The sequence below is a fragment of the Condylostylus longicornis genome, unplaced genomic scaffold (genome assembly GCF_029603195.1).
Source record: "Condylostylus longicornis isolate FDR11 unplaced genomic scaffold, ASM2960319v2 ptg000075l, whole genome shotgun sequence".
In the NCBI taxonomy this organism is placed as follows: domain Eukaryota; kingdom Metazoa; phylum Arthropoda; class Insecta; order Diptera; family Dolichopodidae; genus Condylostylus; species Condylostylus longicornis.
Window position 1 is genome coordinate 160,513 of NW_026578043.1, and position 26,946 is coordinate 187,458.

Consider the following 26,946-nt stretch of genomic DNA (forward strand, 5'->3'; position numbering starts at 1 on the left):
AATTGGAAGATCTAGTAAATAACAAATATTCAATCTACATTCTTACCATTTCTCGTTTGTATAATAATCCAGAATACAAAAATCTTGTAATTTTTTTTAAAAATAACAAAATATTTGAAATTACAAGTTATTGGAAATTTCTTATATATTGTAAATGCTCCTAATTCTTTACTAAAATACAATATGATCTATTTCTGACAAACATAAAAGATCTTTTATTGAAGGCAATAATTAAAGTAGCGTATAAATGTATAAAGGAGCAAGCCCGAAGGCTTTGAATAATTTCATTATCATCAATGAGTCAAAAATCGTCAACAATTCCACATTCAATAAAAACACATCTAATTTTTAATTTGAATTTTAGGAAATTTGAATTTATTTATTTAAAATTTACTTAAAATTAAATTTAATTTATACAAAATACTCTACAAATTTTATATATATATATATAATAATTCAAAATATATACTTACATAAATTATCATATTATTTGAGTCATAATTGCCGATGTTTTAATATTTACATATTGTGTACATAAACAAATACATAAATGTAGAATTTCCATTATGCAAAAATTTTCACTTGTCTTCCTTTTGTATTTAATTTTCATTTCTCTTTTTTTCAATTTTAGGATAATACAGAACAATTACCGGAAACGATCGATGATATTAATGGTACATTAATTTTTAAAAATGTATCATCCGAAAATAAAGGAAATTATACATGTATTGCAACAAATTCTCAAGGTCAAATAAATGCTACAGTTAATGTACAAATTGTTGTTGCACCAAAATTTGCTGTTGCACCAGAAGGACCAATTCAAGCTGTTGAAATGGGTGTAGCAAATTTCCATTGTCAAGCAATTGGTGATCCAAAACCGACAATACAATGGGATAAAGACTTACAATATTTAAGTGAAAATAATACAGATCAGAATCGTTTTAAATTTTTAGAAAATGGTACATTACAAATAACTGAAGTTCATTTAGATGATGAGGGACGCTATGGTTGTACAATTGGTAGTAGTGCTGGCCTAAAAAGAGAAGAAGTTCGTTTTATTGTTAAACGTAAGTTTATAAGATTTCTTAATTAAAAAAAAAAATTTTAATACAAAATTTTATTTTACAAAAAAAATATTGTTTTTTTTTCTAAAAATATAGCATCTGAAGGTTTTACATCCGAAGAATCTGGTGATGGTATACGTATAACACGTGCTGTTTTAATAACAATGTCTATTGCATTTGCTTATATTGTACTTGTTGTCGGTCTTATGTTATGGTGTCGATATCGGCGTCAAGCAAGAAAAGCTCGCCTTAATGCTGCTAATAAAGATAATGTTGAAATTGGTGTTACAGATGGACCAAATGGTAAAAATGGTGAAATTGAACCATGTTTAGGTGCTGAAAAAAGTGCTGATAGTAGTGGAAAAGCAAATGGTACAGGTGGTAAATCGAAAAAAGTTAATGGTAATAATAATCCAAAAGGTAGTGGTAATGAAGCACAAAAAAGTGATGATACAATTTCAAGTAAGGGCTCAAAAAAATCAAATATATTCGATCAATTAAGTGTACCACGGACCAGTTTAAGTGATTTAGTACAAATTGGTAAAGGTGATTTCGGTGATGTATTTGTTGGTAAAATTGTATCATCAGTTGTAAAAATAATTGAATTAAATGAAAAAGAAAAACAAAAATTCGAAGAAAAATTGACACCAGAAAATGAAAAACGTCGTTCAAAAGGTTCAATGGATAATATTGAAGAAATAACAGAGGAAGAAGGTTCAGAAATTGAAAATGAATATAAATTGGTATTGGTAAAAGCATTGAATAAAGTTAAAGAGGAAAATTCATGTCAAGAATTTAAAAGACAAATTGAAATGTTCCGTGCTATATCACATAAGGGTGTTGCCAAATTATATGGTTTATGCCGTGACAAAGATCCACATTATTTAATTTTAGAATATACTGATTGGGTGAGTTTTTATTCTCAGTTTTTAACATGCATTTAATGAATTTTAGCATTTGAATATTTTCATTTTAAAAAACCATTAATTGCTTTTCAATTTTAAATTCATCGAAACGAAACTAAAATAAATTGTTTCTCTTTTTCATCCAATATATACATAGGGCGATTTAAAACAATTTCTTTTGGCAACAGCCGGTAAAGCAAGTACAACAAGTGCAACTATACCAGCATTACAAAAAGGACAAATTTTAGCGATTGCATATCAATTAGCAAGAGGAATGGATGCCATATATAGAGCTCGTTTTATACATAAGTGAGTAAATTTTAAAAAAAGAAAAAAATATACAAAATTATATTTTTTTTTTTTGTTTCTTAAACATTTCTTTGTATTTTCTTTGGTACAAATGGAATAAGTTAACGAAGAGGAATTTATAAAATTACGGATACAAAAAATAGAAAGTTTTCTCTAATAGTTCTTACAATATGTTCTGAAATTCAAAAACACAAAAATTTTTAACATTCCTTCGTTTGTTGGAAATGGGCTACCTTTGGAAGCTATTTTGCAATTCTATAGCATATATTCAAAAAGTTTTGTCGAAAGATATTAAAACTTTGGATATTTTGAGGCGGTTTATTTATAACAATTTTAATAATTTATGGCTATCGCAGATTTCATTAATTTTATTCATCGTAGGGCATTGCTCTCATACTAGCAACAATGGGACATTTTTTATATTAAATTCGGTAACTGACTTTTCTGACATTTTAAGTAAGCAAATTTTAATATAACTAACATATCCAAAAGAACACCACAATATTAGACATTGTATCTCTTCAATTACTCTAAATCAAAAATTTCTCGCAAATATTCATTATTATTAATCACGATCATCACAATTTATAAGTTGGTTAATGGCACTGTTATATTCAATACGAGTATTGACACAGTTTTTAAACTTTTTTTACACAACATGCTCAATGTAATTTAAAAATGTATAACGCCTCTATACTAGTTGCCTCTATACTACTTTTGGAAAAAATGGGTTAAACATGCATAAGAACCAATTATTCCTGTTAAATGTTAACTATGTTTTTCGAAACTGCATGTACGTAAAATTATATTTTATTAAAAATATTTTCAATTCCAACAACATTTCACTTTTTTTGCTTGCAGAAACCTTAAGTGTTTATAACAAAATTCTATTTGAAAACAAAATCTTTATAATAAAACTTTCATATCACAGATATTTCCGGTTTTGGAATCATTTCCGTTTTATAAAATCCCTAAAATAATAGATTCTTATGTCTTAGTTTTTGTTTTATATATTTTTTTTTTGTTTTAAATTCAAATAATATACTTATGCATTTACTACAAAAAAAAAATTTTTTTTCTTTCTATTTTCTTTATTTATACTTTTATCTTCTGTCATCTGTTTTGATATTGAAACAATATAGGGATTTAGCTGCACGAAATTGCATTATATCAAGTGATTTTGTTGTTAAAGTCTCTTATCCAGGATTATGTAAAGATAAATACAGTCGAGAATATTTTAAACATCGAAATTCATTACTTCCAATAAGATGGTTGGCACCAGAATGTATTCAAGAGGATGATTATACAACAAAAAGTGATATATATGCATTTGGTGTATTAACTTGGGAATTATTTAATCAAGCCACCAAAATACCATTTGAAGAATTAAGTAATGAAGAATTTTTATTACAAAGCGCTGGTAATTTATTAAAATGGAGTTGTGCTGAAAATACACCAGATGAATTAAAAGAAATTTTGGTAAGTTAATTTTTTTGATTTCATTCTAGATTCCTTCCTAATTTCAAATATAATTTTCAATTTCAATTAAATTTGCAATAATATGATATTTTATAATAAATATTGTTTGAATTTTTTAATTAAATATAAATAGGGAAAATTCAAATTCTCAGACAGAATTTACATATGAATTTAAAATGGAATTTGTTCAATTAGAATTTGATAACATTTTATTTTTTAATTAAACAAAATTTACATGCGTTTTTACAACAAACATTATAAATCAAATTTTTATAAAATCAACCAAAATTTATAAACATTCCTTCATACAGTAAATTCCGACTAATATTTAATTTTTAATCAAACCAACAATTAAAGTTCAAGCAAAACCTCACTTAATACTTAAAATTTTCTTTTATATTTACAGACAACATGTTGGAATCAAAATCCGAAAGAAAGACCATCATTTAGTCAGTTATGTTCAGCATTCAGTAAAGCTATGCAAACCGGTGATAATTAATTTTAATAATATTTAAATATTTTATAAATATACAAATTTCTTTAAATATATACATACGTATGTACGTATGTTAATCAAATTATAATATAAATAAATTACATTTATTGTGTATTTTTTTTTTAATTATTATAAGTATTAATTTTATATTATTTTTAAAATTAAAAATATAATTAAATGAGAGGAGGAGAAGAAAAAAAAAAGAAATTTAATTAGAAAGTTTTTTTTTTTTTAATTATAAAGCTAAAGTTATTTTCAAAGAAAGATTTTTAAGTCAAAATATCAAATTATAAAATGTATATTTATATATATACATAGCTCTATATATATATATTTAAATAAACAATTAAAAATTATTTAAGTAATTAATTATCGTTATTGATATTATATTATATATATAAAATTTTATTATATTATAAATTTATTATATGAGTATTAATAATGCAATTAATTGATTGCATAAATTTCAAAAAAAAAAATTTTTAATCAAAAAAAAATTATTAAATTAAAATATTGATGACAACAAAAATTGATTAACCTATAATTTTTTAAAATGAATCTATAATTTAATCGCTCAGTTGATCAAATTTGACAAATTCATGCTCGAAATTTGAAAGTATTGAATTCTCTAAAGGTCACAAATTTTTCACTAAATACTCTCGAATACGCAAATATTGACTTGCTAACAAAATATAGGAAAACATCCCAAAAGTATACTGAATATTTTCGAAAACACATCACAAATGATGTGTTAGGATATTTTCCAATAATATTATGATTTTTAATATATATAGCGTATCAAATCATGTGATGTGTCTAGAAATGCTAATAATATATAATCAATAGAAAAAAAAAGTAATTTATTATTAATTTAAAGGTTTTAATATTAATCACTCAACTTTTCATATATAATTAGTAGTATTAGAAATACTCTAATAAAGAGGATACCCCTTCGTTCAAATATTAATTTACCCTTCTTTTCCAATCGATAACTTTTACTCAACATTAACATTGATTAAATTTGTAAAATGTAGTCAAATTTCTCTAAATTTTTATCATAATATTGTTAAACAATTTCGAAGAAACAATTGGCATGTTAATGCAGTTTTATTAAATAACTTGTTAATGTTTGATTAAAATACATTTTAAAATTTATTCTGATTACAACACTCGAATTTTGCATTTAAACTGCATTAACATGAACCATACATTCACATGGATACCACAAAGTTGACAAGATTAACTCTATTTTTTTCTCATTTCTTTAAAAGAATTTTTTAACAATAATTTTTGAATCTTCCTCTTGAACAAAATCATCGGGTATAGTCTTCGTAATCAATCGTATTCATCTTTATATTCATTATTTGTATTCGTATTCCGTGATAAATTCAAAACGACAACATTGAATAATATACCGAGAACACGAGGAGCACTCTCAATTTTTCTACCTATACACAGTTATTCTTTTGTCTTATAATGTATTTATGTATTTTTTTAATAACCCTGTATTTCGAAGTTCTTTCCAATAATAATCATTATTGGAATAATACGAGATAATTTTATCATCGTATTATAAAATCATTAATGTATAGAAACTTTTAAATTTATTTATTTTTTTTTATAAGGAATATTCAATTTTAAACTTAAATTCAAAATTTTAACTTTTAATCTATAAGTAGAAAAAAAATCAACATTTTTTTTTTTTAAATATGTAAAAAATATATAGACAAAGTCCATTAAAAAATTTATTCAAAATAAACTTTTCCTATATATCTAGGAAATAAAATTCACGTATTTAAAAAATAAATTTTAAAAAAAATTTTTTTAATAAATTTTAATACATATTTATGTATATACAATATATTAATGTAAGAATTTATATTCTTAATAATTAATTTAATTTAATATGAAAAAATAAAAAGTTGCAATAAAAAATTAAAAATATTTATTATTATAAGTTATGATTGTAGTATAAAAACAAAAACAAAATTAATTTGAAAAAAAAAATCAAATTAAAAATATTAAAATAGAGAATCGAAAAGAAAAAAAATCAATGAAAAAACATAAAACGAATAAAAGATCATTCACTGCCAACTCTAACAATGAAAAAATTTAAATTTTTTTAAATTTAAAATATTGATTTTTTTAGTAGTAAATTATTAATTTTTCATTTATAATCAAAAAATATTTTTCATACATATTTTAATTGCCAATTCAATTTCAACAATTTTAAATCGATCCAAGCAATTTTATTCATTTCAAAAGTAAAGTATAACTAAAATCTAATGCCTAAAATCACAAAAGTCCAACATATTATATTTATATTTATCTTTCATAATTTTGAGTCTTCTCATAAATGCACTATATCGTAATATATATAGCAAAAACATAAACATGGCTAATTTTTCGAAATACAGTCAAATTAGTATGAAGGAGCACAATTAAATTATATATGAATTGTGTTTAATTTTACAAAATAGTTAAATATAATATTGCATAATTTATCAGGTTATGATTTTTCGCATTTCATGTTTTGAAGTAGATACTGCGTTTATGAAAATCTTTTTTAATAGTTACAAATATTATTTATTATTAAAACTACTAAAATTCATTTAAGCAAATTTTGAATATATGAATTGGTTGTATACAATTCCTAAATCCTACATACATACTTGTATACTTCATTAAATTGCCTGCTTTAGTACTTTTGCTTTTTAAGTCAAATACGCCACCTCTCATTTTCGAAATGAAGAAAATCTCAAAATAAGTTTTCATTAATAAAGAAATTGTTTTTAAGCCAGAACTTAATTATTTCTCTTATAAAACTACAAATATTTTAATTTTATTAATTTATTACAATTAAATCAATATTTTATCACAAAAAAAAAGTATTAACTTCTTTTTTTTTTTTAGAGACTTAACCTAAAAAATTAAATGTTTATGTAAAACATTAAATTTATAATAAAAAAATAATTGTATAAAGTCAAAATATTTTTAAATATTAATATAATAATAAAAAAATTAATTATAAAATTAAAAAAAAAAAAATTATATTTGTTTTTTTGTTTTTTAAATAAAATATTGATCAATAAGTTTTAAATTTTTCAAAAATAAATTATAAAAAATTATCTCTATTCAAATTTAAATAATATTTTATAAAAAAATCGTATAATGCAATTATAGTGCATAAAAAGTGTATGTGCGGTAGCAAGTGTATTAATACAATCCACTATATCTATAACATATATATATAATCAGTAAAAATATTCTATAAATAACTTACTAAATTGTTAATAAATATATAGAATTAGAGAAAAATATTATTTTAAAATTAAAAATTTGAAAATATACCAAAAAAATTGAAAAAAAATTTTTATAAAATAAATTGAGTTTTAAAAATTCTAAACTGATTATTTATTGGAATGATGTACACTTGTTACATTTTATATATAAAATATAAATGTAAAATTATATAATTGTAATATAATAAAATCATTATACACATAAATAAATTGTAATAAAAAATTTTTTAATTAAAAATGTATTTATTATTATTATTATTATTAATAAAAAAAATAAAATAAAATAGTATAGATATACTATAAAATTTTATATTGAAAAAATAAAAAGAATAAATTTTCTTTTTTATAAATTGAATGTGAATCGATAAAAGTAAATATATGTCATAATTTAAATTAATTGATGAAAAACAAAACAAATTAAAAATAATAATATTAATTAAAAAATTTAATATAAAATTTACAGTATTATTATATAACTATAAGAGTTAATGTTATAAACAACAGCGTATTTTATATTGTAATTTTTATTCATTATAACATTTTTGAAAAAAATAATCTTTTTGAATTCCATAATTTTGTGTATTTGTTTTTTCTAACACAAATAAAATCGGCTAAAAAAAAATCGGAAAGAAAATTTTCATAAATTGCACTGTAATGCATTATTTAATAAGATTGTTATCAATAATCTATATGAATAAGATGACGTATGAATCTTTGCATTGAATTCCCAAATTCAATAATTGTTCTATGCCATCTTTTGGAAAAAAAATTTTATATCTAATTACAAAATCTCCCAAAGAAATTTTTTAATGGAAAATGATATATTGATTCCAACAATTTTCTAGATTTTCTAGCAATTATTTAATATATCAACAAATTACATTTTAAACTAAAAACAAATCATTCTATTATTAGTAATTTTCACAGCTTCTTGTTTTCGAATTCTTCGGAAATAAAATTCTTACTCGTATATACAAAAACAATAATCCATAGTCCTGTTAGACGTATCACTTCAGTTGACTGAATATTATTCATAAATTTTGTAGCTTTCTGAATAAAATCAAATATACTTTTGAAAAATATTCAATTAGCTGAGATATCTAACATAATTATATGAAAAATGTCTGCATTTATTTAAACTTTCAATTTTTAATTTCATAATTTCGAACTAAAGACCATCTTAACATAAATATTTTAAAAAATTTTTTTGAAAATTTTCAAAATATTGAATAAAACAAAATATTAGTTTACGCTGAACTTGTACCATAAACAGACATACAGTCTGTTTATATAAATTTAAATAATATTAAATAGTTTTTTTTTTTATTATTAATATTTTTATTATTTAATATCGCATATACATATGTAAGTCGAATTAGCTTGTATTACTGATAAAATTATTAAATATAAAAAGAAAAGATTAAAAAAAAAAAATAAAAATATAAAATTAAAATATATCTATTACATTAATAAATTAAAATGGCGCTAGGCATTAAAACACAAAAAAAAAATTAATTAAAAAAATTTTATATTAAATAAAAGAAAAAACAAAATAAATTTTTGTATAAATGAAGAAAAAATTAAAAAATTTTATAAAAATATTAATCAGAAAGAAAAATTATTATTAATAATAATAAAGATCTCGGTAAAAAAAAAAATATAATTATTAAATGAAAAAAAAATAGTTTTATTAAAAATTTTGCAATCTTTTGCAGTATTTCTATTTAAAAATCCATATAAAATTATATTATAGGAATGTTATAGATTTCAGCATATAATAACTTCACTTAAAATTTGTTTCAATTATACAAAAAGAAAAATTGGCCCAAGCGATAGTAACTAGTGAGTAGAAAAAATTTTACTAGACACTTTTTCCCATAATATGCGATTATTACATTACAAATAGACTCCCCTTATTTTTTTTCTTGTAATTCTAACTAATTTTAACTTCCAGTTTAGTACCATAAAACATTGTCATTTAGTTAATCTACCAGAGCAAACTGATACATACACAATATTGTCTTTAAACACCCAATTCAAAATATGCATACTCGTACTTGTAATTCTCCAATACCTCTAAAAAACAAATTACATTTCATTAAATAATTTTTTTACTAAATATATTTAGAACACTGGACGTGCATGTACCTTAGTAATATTATATTGAATAACGCAATTCAAGTTCCTATTAAGCCAAAAATGTCGTATCTCGAAGACTTAGGTAATTATTTTTAGAAAACGGATTTGCAGGGACATAGATAAGGAATTTATAATGCATTAGTTATAATTGCATTAATTATAACAAAATAACGAATGAAAAAAAGTCTATACAGAATTTAGATCCAAAATTTTTGAATCTGGAGAGGGGATAACAAAATACAAAGAATACAAAAACAAAAATCATTTTAAAGACTAAAAAAAAACTATTAACAATATATTAAATTTTCTTTTTTTATTTCAAAAAATTTTTATACGATAATTAATTAGCATGCATTCCTAACAATGGAAGAATATTATAAAAGAGTTCAAATCAAAGTAAAAATTCAAAATTTCATTCTAAATACAAAATAAAAAAATAATTTTTCATAATTATAACTAAGACTGCCAGGGAACAAAATTACATAAACCCAAGCAAAATTAACGTAATTCGTTTTAAAATTAACTTATTTTTCATCAGGTTGATAAAAATTAATGAACTTATTGGTATCAAAAAAAGTTCTATAAACCAATTGATTGCATTTTTAATGCCAAATAATTTATTGAAACTTTCTTGGAATACCCATTAATAAAATTAGTTCACATGTTCACTTTAATTTCAGCAATTTATTGCATTCAGCAATTATTTACATTTATTATTTTCATTATAATTTTTTTATAATGGAATATTTAAAGGTATTTTTAGTTTGAAATGAGAAAAAGTGGAAAATATACTTTGCTGAATATTTAAGACTATTAAATATTAATAAAAATTGAGAATAAACTTCTCAAAATAAAATGTTGGGCAGCCTTTGTTATAATATTGAAAAAAAAAAAATTTTAATACCAAAACTACACTTACCAATTTATTTGAATATTTTGGCACATAGTCACCAAAGGTCTGAAAATATGATGATTTTTTACATATTTTTTTTTGTAATAAATATAAATCTATGTGTATGTATACAAATAAACAAATTTACTTAATTAATTTTATCTTACAGTTTTAAATTATAGGATAAAAATTTTAATTGAAAGAGTTCAGTATAAAAGGATACAAGGACATTATATTACGAATACCGTATGTAAAGACAAAATAATTTCTTTAGTTTTAGCAACTATAAAATATTATTAAGTATATACATAAATGAATTCTTCTATTTTATTTGCTTAATTACAAAAAGTAAAAAGAATATAGTTATACCCTAGAACATTATCGATAGCAAATTATTAAATTTTTCAGTTAGTGAAAATCTTATAGCTTAATAATATAATTTGGTTGCTATTGCCAAACATATGTATCTATGTAAATAATAAAGTGTAACATTTATTATTGCAAATACAAATGAGGACGTGGTATTTATTATGATTTAATTATTCTGAATTGTATGTAATTTAGAATTCCTAACATATCCTTACTACACATTATTAAGACATCTCATTCTTCTTTGAATAAACTAAAACCGTTTTCTTAAGACTACCTTTTAAAATTAAAACACATATATATATATATTCCTGTAGCAAATATAATTTTATCATTTTAAGAAAAATTAACGAAAATAAGAAAATGAAATATGGAATTTAAAAATTAGATTTTCTGGTTTAAGAAGACTAAAAAAAAAGTAGCAAAAAAGGACCTACACAATCACTCCAATAGTATGACTTCAAAAACATTCCGAATTTTAATATTATGTCCGAAAAAAATTGAAAAGAATTTATTCCAACTATTGAATATAAAAACATAATTTTGAAATACATATATACAAATATGTATAACGAAACTATATAATGAAAAATTTTAAATCCTAACCTAAAAAGGAACTTAATATCTAACTACTTTATTCATAAAAATATTTATATTGTATTTCATTTTGTTATTAACAGAATAGGATTATTTTTTTTAATTATTTTTTAAATTGAAAAAAAATTTGTTTAATAAACCACTTAAACAAACTAGATCAAATAGATTTAAAATATAATAATAATATAAAAGGAATTACATTTGTTAAGGCTAGAACTGAATTAAATCAAGCAAAACACCTTTATCTAAGAAGGAATTATTTATTAAATTTCGATATAGGAATAAAAACCTGTAGAATATTATTACAAAAGAAAAATAATTTTTTTTTTCGTGTTAGCAAAAAAAAAATATTTTTTTCATCTCTTTTGTACTTACATTTTGAAATTTGATTTGAATACTTCTCACATCAGTCCAAAATTTATAGTGATTACATTTATCAAGTCATTTATCTTGAAATTTCTCTAGAAAAAAAAAGAAATAATAATTTCAAATGCAAAGAGTTTTTTTTTTTGAGTTTTTGTTTTTATTTGTTTAACTATTTTCTAATTTCTGTTGTTGATTTTTTTATTAATTAAAATGTAAAACATGTATTTGTTACTTTTTTTTTTGTCCTTTAAAATATTATTTTATAGCGATTATTTCACGAAAATTCAAATAACTTATTGACAATTTCCAATGAATTACAGTAAATTTATAGTTTTATAAAACTGGTATTTTGCATAGAATATTTATTTTTTGTTACTACGTTATGATACTATTTTAATCATATTACTTTTTCTTTACTTTTTAATTTTGCCAAAAAAAAAAATATGAAAACTAAATACAGGGAAAGGTAATGTCGACTTCATTTTAAAGGTCTTTTTTTATTTTGAATTTTATTGAATTCTAAAATTACTTATTTACCAAGACCAACTTTCTTAGCTTCAACTTCATAAATAAGTAGGCGCCACATCTTAACAACAAATACTTCGGCTTCTTCATCAAGAACCTGTATAATAATTTAATTTATATAAAAGTTATGTTAATAGGTTTTTTAATTCGTTTAATACCATTTGAACATCATCCAATATGCTTTGAGGAGTACTACCAGCCAATACTTTTGAACATATAAAATCCACTAATGTCGGTTCAGGTTCGCCTATATAATCAATAATTTTTTTATTGATCCATGGACGAATTTTTTTCTCCATCAAAGTATTATCAATTTCAACAAAATCCAATTTATAATTAAATAGATCAACTTTTTCAGTCGGAATTTTATCTATAATACTTTTTATATGACGTCGCTTCTCTTCTGCCGTTCTAATAACTGGTACATCAGAAGTATTAGAACTAATTGATTCAGTTTTTTCACGCCTAGATGAACTTTTTGATTTTGATGATTGATTAACTGAATGTTGTACCGATGTATTAGAATTCGGTGCTGATAACGTGTCTGATTGTAAATTCAGCTTTACATTTGGATTATTTTCATCGTAGTCTAACATAAAATATTCGAACATAAGAAAAAAAAAATGAAAATCAAAAATTTTTCAAAATAGCATTAAAAATAATACCTAAAGGAACGAGTTTACGTTTTTTAGGGCCACTAATTTCATCATTTTCATCATCCATATTGAAAACGCCTTTAACTTCCAGTTTTTTCTTTTTAGCATTAGCATTTAAATTTAAACTAATTATTGGAGCTTGTAATGGAGTTGTATTTACATTACTATTTGTAGGACTTAGAATATGATTATTTGATGAATGCAATGATGACCGTGATTCTTCATCATTTTGAAAGTTGTGTGTATTTGTAACACTAGCAACATGAGAATCTCTCGATTCAGATGGCTCACGACCTATACTACCAACACGGTATTTACCATTTCCTAAATTTCTTGATGCCAATTCAGAGTCAGAATCAATTATATCAGAACTAATTAAATCCATACGACTTTCATAACGTTCTTTTTGCAGTCTTTCTTTTTCTTTTATTCTCTGTCGCTCCATTTCTCGTTCACGTTCTCGCTCCAATTCGCGCTCACGTTGTTGAGTTGCTTCTAAATTAACATCTATAATTATTTTAGGTTTATACATGTTCTCACGCTCTTTTTTCACTCGTTCAAATTCTTGTGTAGGATTGTCGTATTCTCCACTAAATATTTTGTTCCTAAGCTCTTCTAGTTCTTCTTGCTCTCGATTACGATCCTTTGCATCAAGATCCGCTTCCCTAACCCGCTCGGCCAATCGACGTTGCAGTTCTCGACCCCTAAAGTAAATAATTCACAATATAGGTTTCCCCTTAACAATATAAATATCTTACTTATAATATTTTGGATCATCCCTTTCATCATCATAGTCTTCCAAAAATTCTTTTAAGCGTTTCGCTTCTTTTTCTCGTTCCTCTTCCTTCAGTAGTTCCTTTTCCCTTTCCTGCAACGATATTGTAAACAGAAACATATTTTAAATAAATCTTTTCATATACACTTACAAACGTGTTACCAATTACCATGGAAAAGCTTTTACCACTGTTAAAAAATTCTAAATTCTAAAGGAAATAAAATATCTAAAGAACCCTAAATTAATATTTAAATAACGTTAAAATAAAATAATACTTTGTTTTCTTTTGGATTTCATTTAATTTTTTCTTTTCACTTACATGACCGGCCCGCCTCAAAACGACTCTGTAAATTTCGTAGCAGTGACAGTAGCAAACTTTGTTCTTGTGTCCAACAAAGCTCGATAAACAATTTGTAGCAATAGCAGAGTATACTGAATTATCAAATTCTTTATCAGTATTTTGTAATGGAAAATACAATCCACTGTATATAGAGAATGGGAATTAAGAATAATTTGATTTTTTTTGTAAAATTTTCTTGTAAGAATTATAGATGTTCTTAAATTTTTTTAAATAGTCAATTTTCATACCCAAAATAGTTGTAATTTTTAGTGTGATATTACATTATAATAAATAATCATCGTGAATCGAACATCACTTATGTGGTCCATCAGAATTTTTTATTGTGAGGAATTTGCATTAATTGTCAACAACAATTACACATACACATATTACTAATTCGTTTCTCGTATATACATATAACGTATAATAATAGAAGCAAAAATTTTGTTTTTCCTAAATAAAAATTAAGATTCCTGGCTAGAGTTTACAAAATATTTGTCAGAATTTAAAAAAACAATAAAACTAAATAAGTTTATAAATTAATAAACAGATATAACAAATTGGTTGAATTTTTGTGCCTAAAAATACCAACCTTTTCATATTCTTTAGCTTTTCGTTTTTCCCTAACTTCCCAAATTCTTAACCTTTCTTGATAAGCCGCTTCCTTTTCACGTGCCTTTTTTTCGGCCTTCTTACGTTCACGTTCTTCTTCCTCAATCTCTTTTTCCCTTTGAATATCACGAACATTTTTTGTCGATTTTACTTCCTCACGCTCCCTAAGATTCAAAACAATACGATTTGATTGTAAAGTTATAATCTTTAGATTATTTGAAAATAAAAACCTTTCTCTTTCTCGTTCTCTCTCTCTTTCCCGTTCCCTTTCACGCTCCCGTTCTCTCTCACGTTCCCTTTCGCGTTCTCTTTCACGTTCACGTTCCCGTTCTCTTTCTTTTTCCCGATGCTCCCGTTCTCGTTCTCGTTCTCTTTCCTTTTCTCTATCTCGGGATTTGCTTCGTCTTCTTGATTTCTTATCCTTTTCCTTTTCTCTCTCCTTTTCCTTTTCTTTATCCTTTCTGGGGGATTTTTCTTTATCTTTGTCTTTTTCCTTATCTTTTTCTTCGGCTTTCTTTTTTCTATCTTTTTCTTTTTCTTTTTTACTATCCTCTGCTTCGGCCGTCTTTCGAAATTTTCCAATTTCCCTACTTATTAAATCGCGCTTATCATCCTCTAAATCGGCAGCTTCTAAGGCTTTACTTGATCGTTTTTCCGCAGGATCCATTAGATTTTTTTTAACGGAAAATGGCAAAAATGCTAAAAAAAAGCGAAAAAATTTTGCAAAATTCAAAAAAATTGTAAATTCCACGTAAATTTGAAGTGAAAGTTAGAGTATTAATCCGATAGCTATTATAAAATAAAAATACATATATATTTATGTACATATATACTAGTAAAAAGGGAGTTTTAATAATGGTTTTACTGGATATGCACATGCAAATGTTACATAAGTATATTAATGAAATTTCAAATCATACAGCGAAAAGATAGATAAAAATTCTGAAAGTCCCATACACATACTTGAGTATGTACATACATAAAAACGAATCGTGGAATATAGAGGAATATAATCGCAAATTTGTATTACAGTAAAGTAAATAAAGCATTTAATTATAAAACGTTAAAGTAAAGAGCTAGAAAATTTAAATAGAAAAAGCTCACTTTTTTCTGGTGGTCCATTTGTTTCTTTTTCACCCTCTGATAGAGTTTTTTGTATAAACCTAATGGCAATTTCATCTTCCTCCCGCTCAGTTTCAGGTTTTTGAGTTCCGTTACGGATTTCTTCCTCCTTATAATTATCCAACAAAAGCTTATTTTTAGCATCTACTTTTGCAACTAATTTTTTACCATCAACTTCCAAATCATGCAAGAGTCTAACAGCTCTAAGACCCGCCAAAGGACCACTAAAACAACACAAATCCTTCATACAATTTCTTTTCTTATTTGTTAATTACTTACTCATATTCACAAAATCCGAACGTTGATACCCTTTTCCAATTAACAACTGGACCACAGCATGCAAGAATCTTTTTTATTAAGTTTTCGGAAACGTTTTCGGCAATGTTACCTACAAAAAAAAAATACAAAAAAAGGGCATAATTATACACAGATGTATATTCATATCTTTTTTTAATTTTATTTGGTTACGAAAATTTTTTATTGTTCCAAGCAACGTACCAATAAAAACTGTTATTACAGGACCTTTGGGTTGTACTTGAATGTTTTGAATTTGTTCTACCCTATTATATACAGTGGGTTGCGAACTAATTGTCGCAGCATTCCGAAAACTTGGTCTTGGAGGAGGCTGATTCAATGGAGGCAAACTCGGCGGCAGACCCTAATACAAAAATTTAATATATTTTTCAATATCTGAATTTTCGGTTTAAAAATTACTATGTATTACTAAGAATGACTTACCAACCTCAAGATTAAACTTTATATACATATTAAATTAAATTCATAAATGCTAATATATACAAAGCAAAAATTTAAAAATGTATACATTATGTATATATGTATATATATATATAAAAAAAAACATACGTGTGCAGTCAATGGTGGCATTACCGGCGGTGGCACATTGGTACCGGCGATGTAAGACATAGACGGTGGAACCATTGGTGGTCTTCCAGAAAAAGCCATTTCTATTTAAATTAAATATCTACGAGCAAGAAAAAAAGAAATACTTTTCAAAACTTCACTTTTGCTATTTGTTCAAGTGAGTATACCCACCTTGACAGCTTCAGAACTAAACTTTTTTCCTTTTTGCTATCTACAAAAAATGTGTATAAAAAAACACTTTTACCAATCTTAATATGAAAGTTTCTATTAGAATTAATTACTTTACTCAATTTTGAAAATACTATAGAATAATAATATTCCTTCAAAAAAATTTAAACAAGTAAAATTTTATCTTCTAAATTTTGTTGAAAATTCTATTTAACCATAATGTAAATTTCCTAATAAAACGATGCTTAACTTTGACGTTTAAGCACTAGGGATGTATCGAATAAATTTTACAGTATCGATTTAGTGATATTTTTTTACGATGTCTCTATATTGCATCTAAAACTAAAATCTCAAACCACGGCTGACAGAAAGACTTTTTTATAATGTCAAGTATCAAACTCAAGATGATTCGTCTATGGTGTTAGTATTTGTATTTAAAATGCCAATAATTGTATCTGAAATTAGTTATTATTGTTCACAAAAACGTTTTAACATTTTCAAGTTAAATTAAAAAAAAACAATGTTGACTTTTTTAATCGAGATATTTTAAAACTAACCAGTCTTATTATTTATTAAATGTTAACTGAGTTATTTTCTAATTTTTGCCTTGTGAGTGAACCGAACATTTTTTGGTGCAAAAAACGCGCTAACAAAACTGCTTATTTTTTTTCTAAGTTAACTGAGTTAAAATTTAATTTTACCTAGTAAAGCAACTTATAGTTAACTATAGCAATAAATACTATTCTTGGAATTCAATTTTGATTACTCTAAATGAATATTTTTGTAAAAAATGTTCGAATTTCAAATATCAATAAATATAGCCCTAAATTAAATTATTCTGGTTTATCCCCAGAATAAACGCAATAAGAATTTAAAATTTGCCATTATGTACATCTGTATTTATATACAAACGAATATAATATATAATATATACATGTTTTTAAAACTGTCATACTGACATTTAGCAACTGACAGTGGCTGAAAATTTTCTCTTCAATTTGACGTAATATCAAAAGGTAAACTAAAAATAAAGTTTCGACTAATTTTATTTTTAAAGTTTTATTTAACAAAAAAACCTAAATTTTTAGTTTAATAGAAATGTTAAAACATTAACAAAAATTATTTATTTTTATGAATTGTCACAGAATCCAGAAATTAAGAAATACTATAACCTAATGATGAAGTAACTTAATTTTTCATCGTTGTATATATATAAATTTGATTAAATCCAGCTTTTTTTTTTTGAAAATGTCGCGCTTATTGGGATCTCATTTCATACGTAAAAAGTATAAATTAAGGGATCAAGCAATCAGACCATTTTTAATCAATTGTACAAGATTGAACTATTCCACATTAAATTATAATTATGGAAAAAATCAAACTCATGGCAGAAGCAGAAATCGTCTGTTGGAGTTTTCAAACAGTACTACATTTACTAGTCCTTTAATTACACGTAATTATGCTATGATTGCAGCTAGAATTATAAGAGGCGCATTGAAATTGCGATATTTACTGTTAGGCGGAGCAATCGGAGGCAGTTTAACATTAAATAAAAAATATGAAGAATGGAAAGATGGTTTACCCGACTTAAAATGGGTAGAAGACATCATGCCGGATAATAAACAATGGGTAGCATTTTCTCGTGGTTTAGTGTCAATCCGGGATGGTGTAGCAGAAGCTTTAACTATTGATCCAGAATTGAAAAAGCTGAGTGAGGAGAAGATTTCAGAATGGAGGGCTTGGTTCGATAGCCGTTTAGATAACGCTATTGAGGCAGCAGATATCAGTGATGGAGCTGAAATCGATATTGCTAAAACAGAAGTTAAACCGCCTTACATGATAAATGCCATGGCTGCGGCAGCTCCACAGCAAGATTCTAAAAAAAAATTCGAAAGTATGCAAAGTCAAATAGAATCCTTGCAAACGGAAATTATGACAGTTCAAATAAAATACCAAAAAGAACTAGAAAAATTAGAAAAAGAAAACCGAGAACTTAGGCAACAATATCTAATTTTGAGAACAAATAGAAAAACAGGAACAAAAAAAATTAAAAAATCGTTAATTGATATGTACTCTGAAGTACTGGACGAATTATCTGGTTATGACACTAGTTATTCAACGGCGGATCATCTCCCAAGAGTAGTTGTTGTTGGTGATCAGAGCAGTGGTAAAACCTCTGTCTTGGAATCGATAGCAAGATCTAGAATATTTCCAAGAGGGAGTGGAGAAATGATGACCAGATCCCCAGTAAAAGTTACTCTTTCTGAAGGTCCTTACCATATCGCACAATTCAGAGATTCTGACAGAGAATATGATTTGTCAAAAGAAAGTGAGTGTGCAGAACTAAGAAGAGAAATCGAATTAAGAATGAGAGCCTCTGTACGAGGAGGCAAAACTGTTAGCAATGAAGTAATTTCTTTAAGTGTCAAAGGCCCGGGCTTACAAAGAATGGTTTTAGTGGATCTTCCGGGTATTATATCTACAGTAACAGTTGATATGGCAGCTGATACAAAGGACTCAATTTTCCAAATGACAAAACATTATATGAGTAATCCTAATGCTATAATACTTTGCATTCAAGACGGATCTGTCGACGCTGAACGAAGCAATGTAACAGATTTGGTTGCTCAATGTGATCCCCTTGGAAAACGTACTATATTTGTGCTGACAAAAGTTGATTTGGCCGAAGAATTAGCCGACCCAGATAGAATACGAAAGATATTAGCTGGCAAATTATTTCCGATGAAAGCTTTAGGATATTATGCTGTAGTTACTGGCCGTGGAAGAAAAGATGATAGCATCGAAGCTATTAGAGCTTACGAAGAAAATTTCTTTAAAAATTCCAAACTTTTTCACAGAAAAGGTGTTATAATGCCACATCAAGTTACTGCTAGAAATTTAAGTTTAGCAGTTTCTGATCGCTTTTGGAAAATGGTTAAAGAAACAATAGAACAACAAGCCGATGCATTCAAAGCTACTCGTTTTAATTTAGAAACAGAATGGAAAAATAACTTTCCAAGATTAAGGGAATCGAGTCGTGATGAACTATTCGACAAAGCTAAAGGAGAAATTTTAGATGAAGTAATAAATTTATCGCAAGTCTCTGCAAAAAAATGGGAAGAATTATTAAATTCTAAATTATGGGATAAACTATCCAGTTATGTATTTGAAAACATATATCTACCTGCTGCTCAATCAGATTCTTTTAACACAATGGTTGATATCAAACTAAGGCAGTGGGCTGAGCAAGCTTTGCCCGCAAAATCAGTTGAATCTGGTTGGGAAACCTTACAAAAAGAATTCATGTCATTAATCGAAAAAGCAAAACGTAATCCTGATCATGACGACATATTCGACAATTTGAAAACTGCAGTTGTTGACGAAGCAATGAGGAAACATGCTTGGGAAGACAAAGCTATCGATATGTTAAGGGTAATTCAATTAAATACATTAGAAGATCGCTGTGTTCATGATAAACAGGAATGGGATCAAGCTGTAAAGTTTTTCGAAAATTCTGTTAAAGAAAAAATGGCTTCAACGGATGAAACACTATATGAAATGTTGGGGCCATCAGCTGTTACAAGATGGACAAATTGGAAATATTTAACTGAAGACCAAACAAAAAGACGTAATGTCAAAAATGAATTAGACAAAATTTTACACGTTGACAATAAACACACGCCATCCCTGAGTTATGATGAACTAACAACTGTTAAAAAAAATTTACAACGTTTAGGTGTTGAAGTCGATACAGATTATATAAGACAAACTTGGTATCCAATATATAGAAAACATTTTCTTAAATTAGCATTACAACGAGCTTACGATTGCCGGAAAGCATATTATTTATATACTCAGCAAGGAACTGATTGTGAAATTAATTGCAATGATGTTGTTTTATTTTGGAGGATACAACAGGTTGTTAAAATTACAGCAAATGCTTTAAGGCAACAAATACTTAATAGAGAAGCACGAAGATTAGACAAAGAAATCAAATCAGTTTTAGACGAATTTGGTGAAGATGAGGAAAAGAAGCAACAATTATTAACTGGAAAACGTGTCATTTTAGCTGAAGAACTAATTAAAGTAAGACATATTCAAGAAAAATTAGAAGAGTTTATAAATGCACTTAATCAAGAAAAATAAGAGTTTTAAAACCAAAAAGTATATAATAGGATTTGATAATTGTAATGGAATTTTTTCCAGTACTCATACTGATTTGCAAAGCTTCTCATTATTATTTGTTACTTTTTCGTTTCATATTATTATTAATGAAGTCACTCTAACTAATTGTTCAAATATTATAAAAAAAAATAAAAAGTTTTATTAGTGTTTCATTTTTCAATGTATTTGTCAGCCTCAAATGCAACATGTTCAATTATTGAATAAGAAAATATGATCTACCTACTCACAATAATTTTAACACGAACGTACTGCCATATTTCCTCTACAAAAATGGTTTAAATTAAGATAAGTTGGTAATTGAATATTTTTATATGAACACGTAAAAGACGGAAATCAAAGAATTGAAACACTAGAAACCCATATTTAAAAAAAAAACCATTCAATTATCTTTAATAGTTTTTTATATCAATTTATTTTTTATTTTTTTTAATATTACTGAAGATAGAATCCAAACTGTTATTCAAAAATTTAAAAATAAAAAAATTCATAAAACTTACATTCACTAAAGACTAATTTTTTAATATTATGTTAATCGATTTTCTTAAATAAAATACAAAAAACTCAAATCTAAAGTAATGAAGTTTTGCATTACACAAGAACACTTCTAATTATAATTGGTAAAAATTTTTCTTTTGAAAATTAAATTTAGACCTATTTAATTATAAAACAAAATACAAATTCCAATATGTTGTATTCTAAATAATGCATTTAAGTTTTTTTCTATTTTATATACATACTCGCATGAAATTCGTTACAATTGTATTTTGTACAATGCAAAAATAACAATGCAGCTCGTTGAATTTCAGTAATATCTTCGTTCATATTTTGTATCTCTGTATTTATCGTCCTTGCTACTACGGTGTCTTGTTTCTGTTTCACTATGTCTGTATAAATTTTTACTATCTTCTTTAGAATTACTATAACGTTTTCTATCTCCTGAGCGAGATCTGGATCTATCTCTATATTTTCTTCGGTCTCTGTCTCTTTCCCTATCTCTTCTTCGATCGTTGTCATCGCGGCTATCTGCTAATCGATCTAAGTAATGATGTTTTCCACTGCGTTCATCGTATTCTGCGTCATATTTTTTTCGTTCACGTTCATTACCATAACGCTTAGATTCACGATACCCACCATTATCTGTATCTCCGCTACTACAATCGTCACCATATCCTTTTCGACCCTTTGACACAGAAAAACCGCCAGATAGAATATGCAGGCTCACATTATTACCTCGACAATATTTTTCTACACTTGTTTCAATTTGTTTTTGTATCGGTACAGGTATTCTAGGGAACAATGTAGAATACCAATCAAGTTTAGTTAAAAATTGATATACCATTTGACCAATTGTCATAATTTGTCCTCCACCAGCTTTAACATCGATCTCTTCTTCATCTAGAAAATAATTTTCATACCAATTGTATAAGTCTCCAGGAGGTTGCGTGAAACGAATATACATAAACCCTAATGCACGGATATATGGCGAATCTCCGTGATTTAATAAACCATTCAATTGTTTTCTTGTTAAACGTAATGTGTACAATTTATACAATAAACAAAAAGCAGTAGAAACAATTCCCCCAGCTCCAACACCACGTACACCGCCACACATTCCTGTTTGGCCAGATGTCTTCCGAGATCCACGTTCCCAAGGCTCTAAGTGTTTCACTTGATAGTATATTTCATCTACAACTTCATGATACGTTTTAAGTTTAAACAAAGTTGTCTTAAAATAACTTGAACCCTGAATGTTAGCTAATATTAAAGGGTTAAGATTCATTGTTGATTCATTTCCCCATATTGGCAAAATATTATTTTGTTTTCCCGATTTTTTAGAAATTAACACCCCTTCGTTTTCACTCATTTCTAACAATTTTTAAACAATATATTTATTAATTACAGTTTTTTCACAATTTTATTAGCATTTTTAGAGGAGTCACATCATACTAATGACATTGATATTTTAATTGAGTTAGCACCGCTCTCGGACAATACTACAATTACAATATCTGACTCAAAATAAATATATTTGCCACATTTTTAACGTTATCCGTCAATTATTAAAAACAAACTGCGTTTGCTGAAAAAGGATGGTTTTCGAAAATTCCATTTTAAATAATAACAAAAGCTGCATCTTTAGTTTACTACCTTTTAGTTACATAGAAGCGAATTTTTTTTGCAGCTGTCAAATCTTGAGGTATATTTTTGCATCTTCGTTATACATATATTTAAGTTAGATTTAGTTCAAATCAAAAGGGATCAGTTATTTTAGCTACCTTAAAATAAATATTTTAATTTAAATTAGTCTATTTAACTCAAGCAAAAATTCTACGGTTTAAACGTTTATATAGTAAATTCTATTGATTTTATTTTGTCTGTTAATTGTTTCTTTTAATTTACTTCTAATTTATGTATAAACCATAGACCAATTAAATTCTTAAACTTATAATAGAATATATCTTTTTTATAACATAATCTCCAATGGAATTTCCCGTCTATCGATTAATTAATTAAAGATTCATATTTAAATAATTCATCATTTTAGTAAATAAATAAAAATTTTAAAAACATTCCTTATATCAATATTATAAAATATAAACGAAATTTGAACCTGAAATAAAATTATTCTTTTTTAAAACAATTAAATTTCCAGACACTAAAAATGTACTTCTTGAAGAACAAAATACTTCACTTTTCTCGATAATCTGATACTAATCTAATAATGTGAAATTTGTTGATTTTCAATTTTGTCAGGAAATTATGTTATCTTCCCAGTCAATTCATAATGTCTGTTGAATGAACATGTTTGACAACCGATTTAAGAAATATGTACATACATATTATATCACAGAATATGCTATTACTAAGTAGTGTGAACTCATTTAATTATCATATCAATATGTTTTACTTTTACATACATAACGTTGTGCAATGCATTGATTTTTTGCTTTATTTTTATTTGTTATATTAAAATAGAAGTGAAAAGTACCAAAAGAACTTTTATATGAATTTTTATGAATTCATAAATTTTTCAATATGAGTTTGGATGATGTTTTATATTTATTATGCTTGCTTACATCTATCGCAATTGGACCTTACTTTTGTAAATTAAAAAATGATTCGGAAAAGAAGTTATATGGAACCATTTTGGGTGTATTAGTTGTTTTTATTGTTTCCGGATTTCACATATTACACTGCTTTATATCATTTGCTTTATGCGCTGCAGCAATTTTATGCCTTCATCCTTGGTATGTATGTTTTATAAATGTACCTGATATCTGGTTTAAAATATATTTTCTTTCTAGTCAAAGCCATGTAGTAAGTTTTTTCATTATGTTTGGATACCTGGCCTTTTTCAGAATAACAAGTGTTTTCGGAATACCATCTCCGCCAGGTCCAACAAATATGGTTCAAATGATTCTTACGTTAAAAGTAAGTGATAACATACATTTATGTAACCTATGTAACATTCTTAGCTCCTGAACTTTGACACTTTTAAAAGACCTTGATAAAATTGAAATTACTAGATATCAATTTAATTTAATTATAAAATTATTACAGCTTGCCGGAGTAGCTTTTGAAAAAAATACAGCCTACAATAATATATTGCAAAGAAATAAAGATTTATCTGCCAAAACATCTGAGAAAACAGATAATAATGAGAAAAAAGATGTTGAATCAAAGCCAATTATTGAACTGACGGAATATGATATGGAATTACAAAATATAAATGTTTCTGATTTATTCCATTATTGTTTTAATTATATTGGAATATTAACAGGCCCGTATTATCGCTATAGGACTTACAGAGACTACTTCGAAACCCCATTCAGTCACCATGCTGACTCAAAAAGTGCTACAATTGAAAAATTAAAGTGGTGTGCTACATATGGGATAATTCATGTGATTGCTGGATATTTCTGGCCTTTAAGTGTAATACAATTTGAAATATTTTATACATTTTCAAGCTAATTAGCATTGTAAAATTTTTAGTATGTTTTGGAAGCAGAATTTTATGAACAACGTTCTTTATTATATCGTTTCTTTTACATATGGCCCACATTTTTGATATTTAGAATGAGAATTTATACTGGTCTAATATTGGGCGAATCTGTTTGTACAAGTGCGAGCTTTGGTGCATACCCGGACGAGTCCGACGTTGCAAAGGGAGAAGGTCCAAGAAAGCAATATCTCCATTTAAAAAGGTAAAATATCATTTATTTGAACGACAAAAAGCTTAACTTGCTCAATATTTAAGGGATTGTGAAAAACGTACTTATAATTTCGATACCATTAAAAATATCGATGTTTACTATGTTGAAACTGGCCCAATGTTTCGAGAAACTTTGCGGAATTGGAATATATGCGTTCAGTATTGGTTAGCTATGAATGTTTATAAAAGATTCCCCAGCAAAAAATATAGGTATAAATATTTTTAGTTTATAACTAAACTTAATATTTATACTGTTTTAAATATATCACTTTTTAGAACGGTTGTTACGCTATTAACTTCGGCTTTTTGGCATGGATTTTACCCTGGTCATTACCTCTGCATAATGGGAGGACCATTTTATGTACCTATTGAAGATATTCACCATAAACTTTGGAGAAAAGACGCTACAGGCTTAAAAAGGAAAGTGATTGATATTATGTTTTTGTTTTCCAAATTCTTCGCTTTAAGTTATTTAGGAATGGCTTTTGTACTATTAACATTTAAGGAAATTTGGCATTATTATTCATCTGTATATCACTTGGGTTACATTTATTACTTTATCTTAGTAATAACGGGACTACTGGCCGCTAAACAAAAAAAACAAACGGAGAAAGCTGAAAAACCGCGCAATGACACTGAAAAAAAAGTAGAATAATTCTTGTTTATAATTTTGTTAAGCCAAAAAGAGATCTAAGCATGTATTTTTATACTTTATATAATTTTTTTTAAAAACTCATTGAAATAATTTGTAAATTGATATTAAGTTTTCGTAGTTATATTGTTCTGTTATAAGTTCAAGATATGTTATCTTTCATACAAACGTTATCAAAAGTAAAAAGAAAAAAATAGAGCTAATTACACAAAACAGACAACTTAAAGATTGATTAAAGTTCAGTTACTAGTCAGACAAAAACAAAAAATTGTAATGAGTCATCCTATTTGCCATAAAAAAAATGATATTCTTTTTAGTAGACAAATTTTGTAGCATTAATCAGTGATAGAACACAAAGCTGTCTACCAATTAACATGTTAATTTCGATTTAATCATGCGTATATTATAGTTAAAAGAAATATGTACATCTTTAGTAAAAATCTTTAATTATTTGAGATAAGCTACTGTACCTATTAAAATTTAAGAATAAAAAGAAAACTACGTATGGAATAAATGGGAAATTGTCATGCATTAACTTTTTTTAATTTCCTTCTTCATTTTGAATGAACATTTGAAGCTAAGATACTATTAGGAAAATCCTAAAGGTAAGTGTCTATGTATGTAGGTTTGGGTCATTAAAAGAGATAGAAAAATTTCATTTAGCTTTGTATTAACATTTTTAAGTTTGAATTAATTCTAAAGTTCAATTAATTCTAAAGTTTTTGATGAAATTTTTCTAAAAATTTAGATTGATAAAATGAGCTAAAATTCCTTGTAGAAAGAATAAATAAAAAAATCACTGATATTAGTATTTAGTATGTATTTCGTACGATATACATATGTAGGTTACGTATGGAAGTCGATTCAGAATAAACTTTATCCGTGAAATAAATTTAAG

At 25.7% G+C, this 26,946-nt stretch overlaps 5 protein-coding genes across 8 annotated transcripts in view; 3 read left to right on the top strand and 2 right to left on the bottom strand.

The window, feature by feature from the left end:
• LOC129612659 (tyrosine-protein kinase-like otk) overlaps positions 1–4,281 on the top strand; it is a 108,867-nt gene extending 104,586 nt beyond the window's left edge. Inside the window, exons 5-9 of the mRNA XM_055526367.1 lie at positions 632–1,067; positions 1,161–1,972; positions 2,127–2,278; positions 3,421–3,757; positions 4,164–4,281. Of these exons, the coding sequence (XP_055382342.1) occupies positions 632–1,067; positions 1,161–1,972; positions 2,127–2,278; positions 3,421–3,757; positions 4,164–4,256 (1,830 nt within the window). The 3' untranslated portion in view covers positions 4,257–4,281. The remainder of the gene's footprint in view (positions 1–631; positions 1,068–1,160; positions 1,973–2,126; positions 2,279–3,420; positions 3,758–4,163) is intronic.
• LOC129612657 (RNA-binding protein 25-like) lies at positions 902–17,248 on the bottom strand. Of its 4 annotated transcripts, none has more exons than XM_055526362.1 (15): positions 17,112–17,248; positions 17,002–17,041; positions 16,813–16,930; positions 16,447–16,606; positions 16,228–16,336; positions 15,931–16,172; positions 15,057–15,525; positions 14,807–14,990; positions 13,858–13,967; positions 13,109–13,803; positions 12,602–13,032; positions 12,456–12,540; positions 11,928–12,013; positions 10,614–10,652; positions 902–1,033 (listed from the first exon to the last, which is right to left on the bottom strand). In XM_055526362.1, exons 3-13 carry the CDS (start codon positions 16,909–16,911, stop codon positions 11,994–11,996), a joined length of 2,604 nt encoding a protein of 867 aa, XP_055382337.1. In that variant the 5' UTR covers positions 16,912–16,930; positions 17,002–17,041; positions 17,112–17,248; the 3' UTR covers positions 902–1,033; positions 10,614–10,652; positions 11,928–11,993. The 4 variants fall into 4 exon arrangements, with proteins under 4 accessions (XP_055382337.1, XP_055382339.1, XP_055382338.1 ...); XM_055526363.1 differs by lacking the exon at positions 902–1,033 and adding an exon at positions 4,179–4,295; XM_055526364.1 differs by lacking the exon at positions 10,614–10,652 and having other exon boundaries at positions 995–1,033.
• Positions 17,249–17,934: 686 nt separating this feature from the next.
• LOC129612656 (dynamin-like 120 kDa protein, mitochondrial) lies at positions 17,935–21,343 on the top strand. The gene is made up of 2 exons (XM_055526360.1): positions 17,935–18,014; positions 18,144–21,343. The coding sequence occupies exon 2, from the start codon at positions 18,247–18,249 to the stop codon at positions 21,142–21,144; it is 2,898 nt and encodes a 965-aa protein (XP_055382335.1). The 5' UTR covers positions 17,935–18,014; positions 18,144–18,246; the 3' UTR covers positions 21,145–21,343.
• Positions 21,344–21,466: 123 nt separating this feature from the next.
• On the bottom strand, positions 21,467–23,172 carry LOC129612658 (pre-mRNA-splicing factor 38B). The gene has a single exon (XM_055526366.1). It carries the CDS (start codon positions 23,045–23,047, stop codon positions 21,986–21,988), a length of 1,062 nt encoding a protein of 353 aa, XP_055382341.1. The 5' UTR covers positions 23,048–23,172; the 3' UTR covers positions 21,467–21,985.
• A 925-nt stretch (positions 23,173–24,097) lies between these two features.
• Positions 24,098–26,579, top strand: LOC129612613 (lysophospholipid acyltransferase 7). The gene is made up of 6 exons (XM_055526303.1): positions 24,098–24,431; positions 24,489–24,615; positions 24,745–25,116; positions 25,177–25,388; positions 25,442–25,606; positions 25,673–26,579. Exons 1-6 carry the CDS (start codon positions 24,220–24,222, stop codon positions 26,049–26,051), a joined length of 1,467 nt encoding a protein of 488 aa, XP_055382278.1. The 5' UTR covers positions 24,098–24,219; the 3' UTR covers positions 26,052–26,579.
• The last annotated feature ends 367 nt before the right edge of the window (positions 26,580–26,946 follow it).

What these genes read in the sequence shown, in the direction of transcription:
- LOC129612657 (XM_055526362.1), bottom strand. Translation starts at nt 16,911, where the DNA reads ATGGCTTTTTCTGGAAGACCACCAATGGTTCCACCGTCTATGTCTTAC. An exon ending in TTCGGATTTTGTGAATATGA is followed by an intron (nt 16,173 to 16,227) that starts GTAAGTAATTAA and finishes GTGTTGTTTTAG; the next exon opens with TGGTCCTTTGGCGGGTCTTA. An exon ending in GATGATCCAAAATATTATAA is followed by an intron (nt 13,804 to 13,857) that starts GTAAGATATTTA and finishes TATTTACTTTAG; the next exon opens with GGGTCGAGAACTGCAACGTC.
- LOC129612656 (XM_055526360.1), top strand. Translation starts at nt 18,247, where the DNA reads ATGTCGCGCTTATTGGGATCTCATTTCATACGTAAAAAGTATAAATTA.
- LOC129612658 (XM_055526366.1), bottom strand. Translation starts at nt 23,047, where the DNA reads ATGAGTGAAAACGAAGGGGTGTTAATTTCTAAAAAATCGGGAAAACAA.
- LOC129612613 (XM_055526303.1), top strand. Translation starts at nt 24,220, where the DNA reads ATGAGTTTGGATGATGTTTTATATTTATTATGCTTGCTTACATCTATC. An exon ending in GATATTTCTGGCCTTTAAGT is followed by an intron (nt 25,117 to 25,176) that starts GTAATACAATTT and finishes TAAAATTTTTAG; the next exon opens with TATGTTTTGGAAGCAGAATT. An exon ending in TTCCCCAGCAAAAAATATAG is followed by an intron (nt 25,607 to 25,672) that starts GTATAAATATTT and finishes ATCACTTTTTAG; the next exon opens with AACGGTTGTTACGCTATTAA.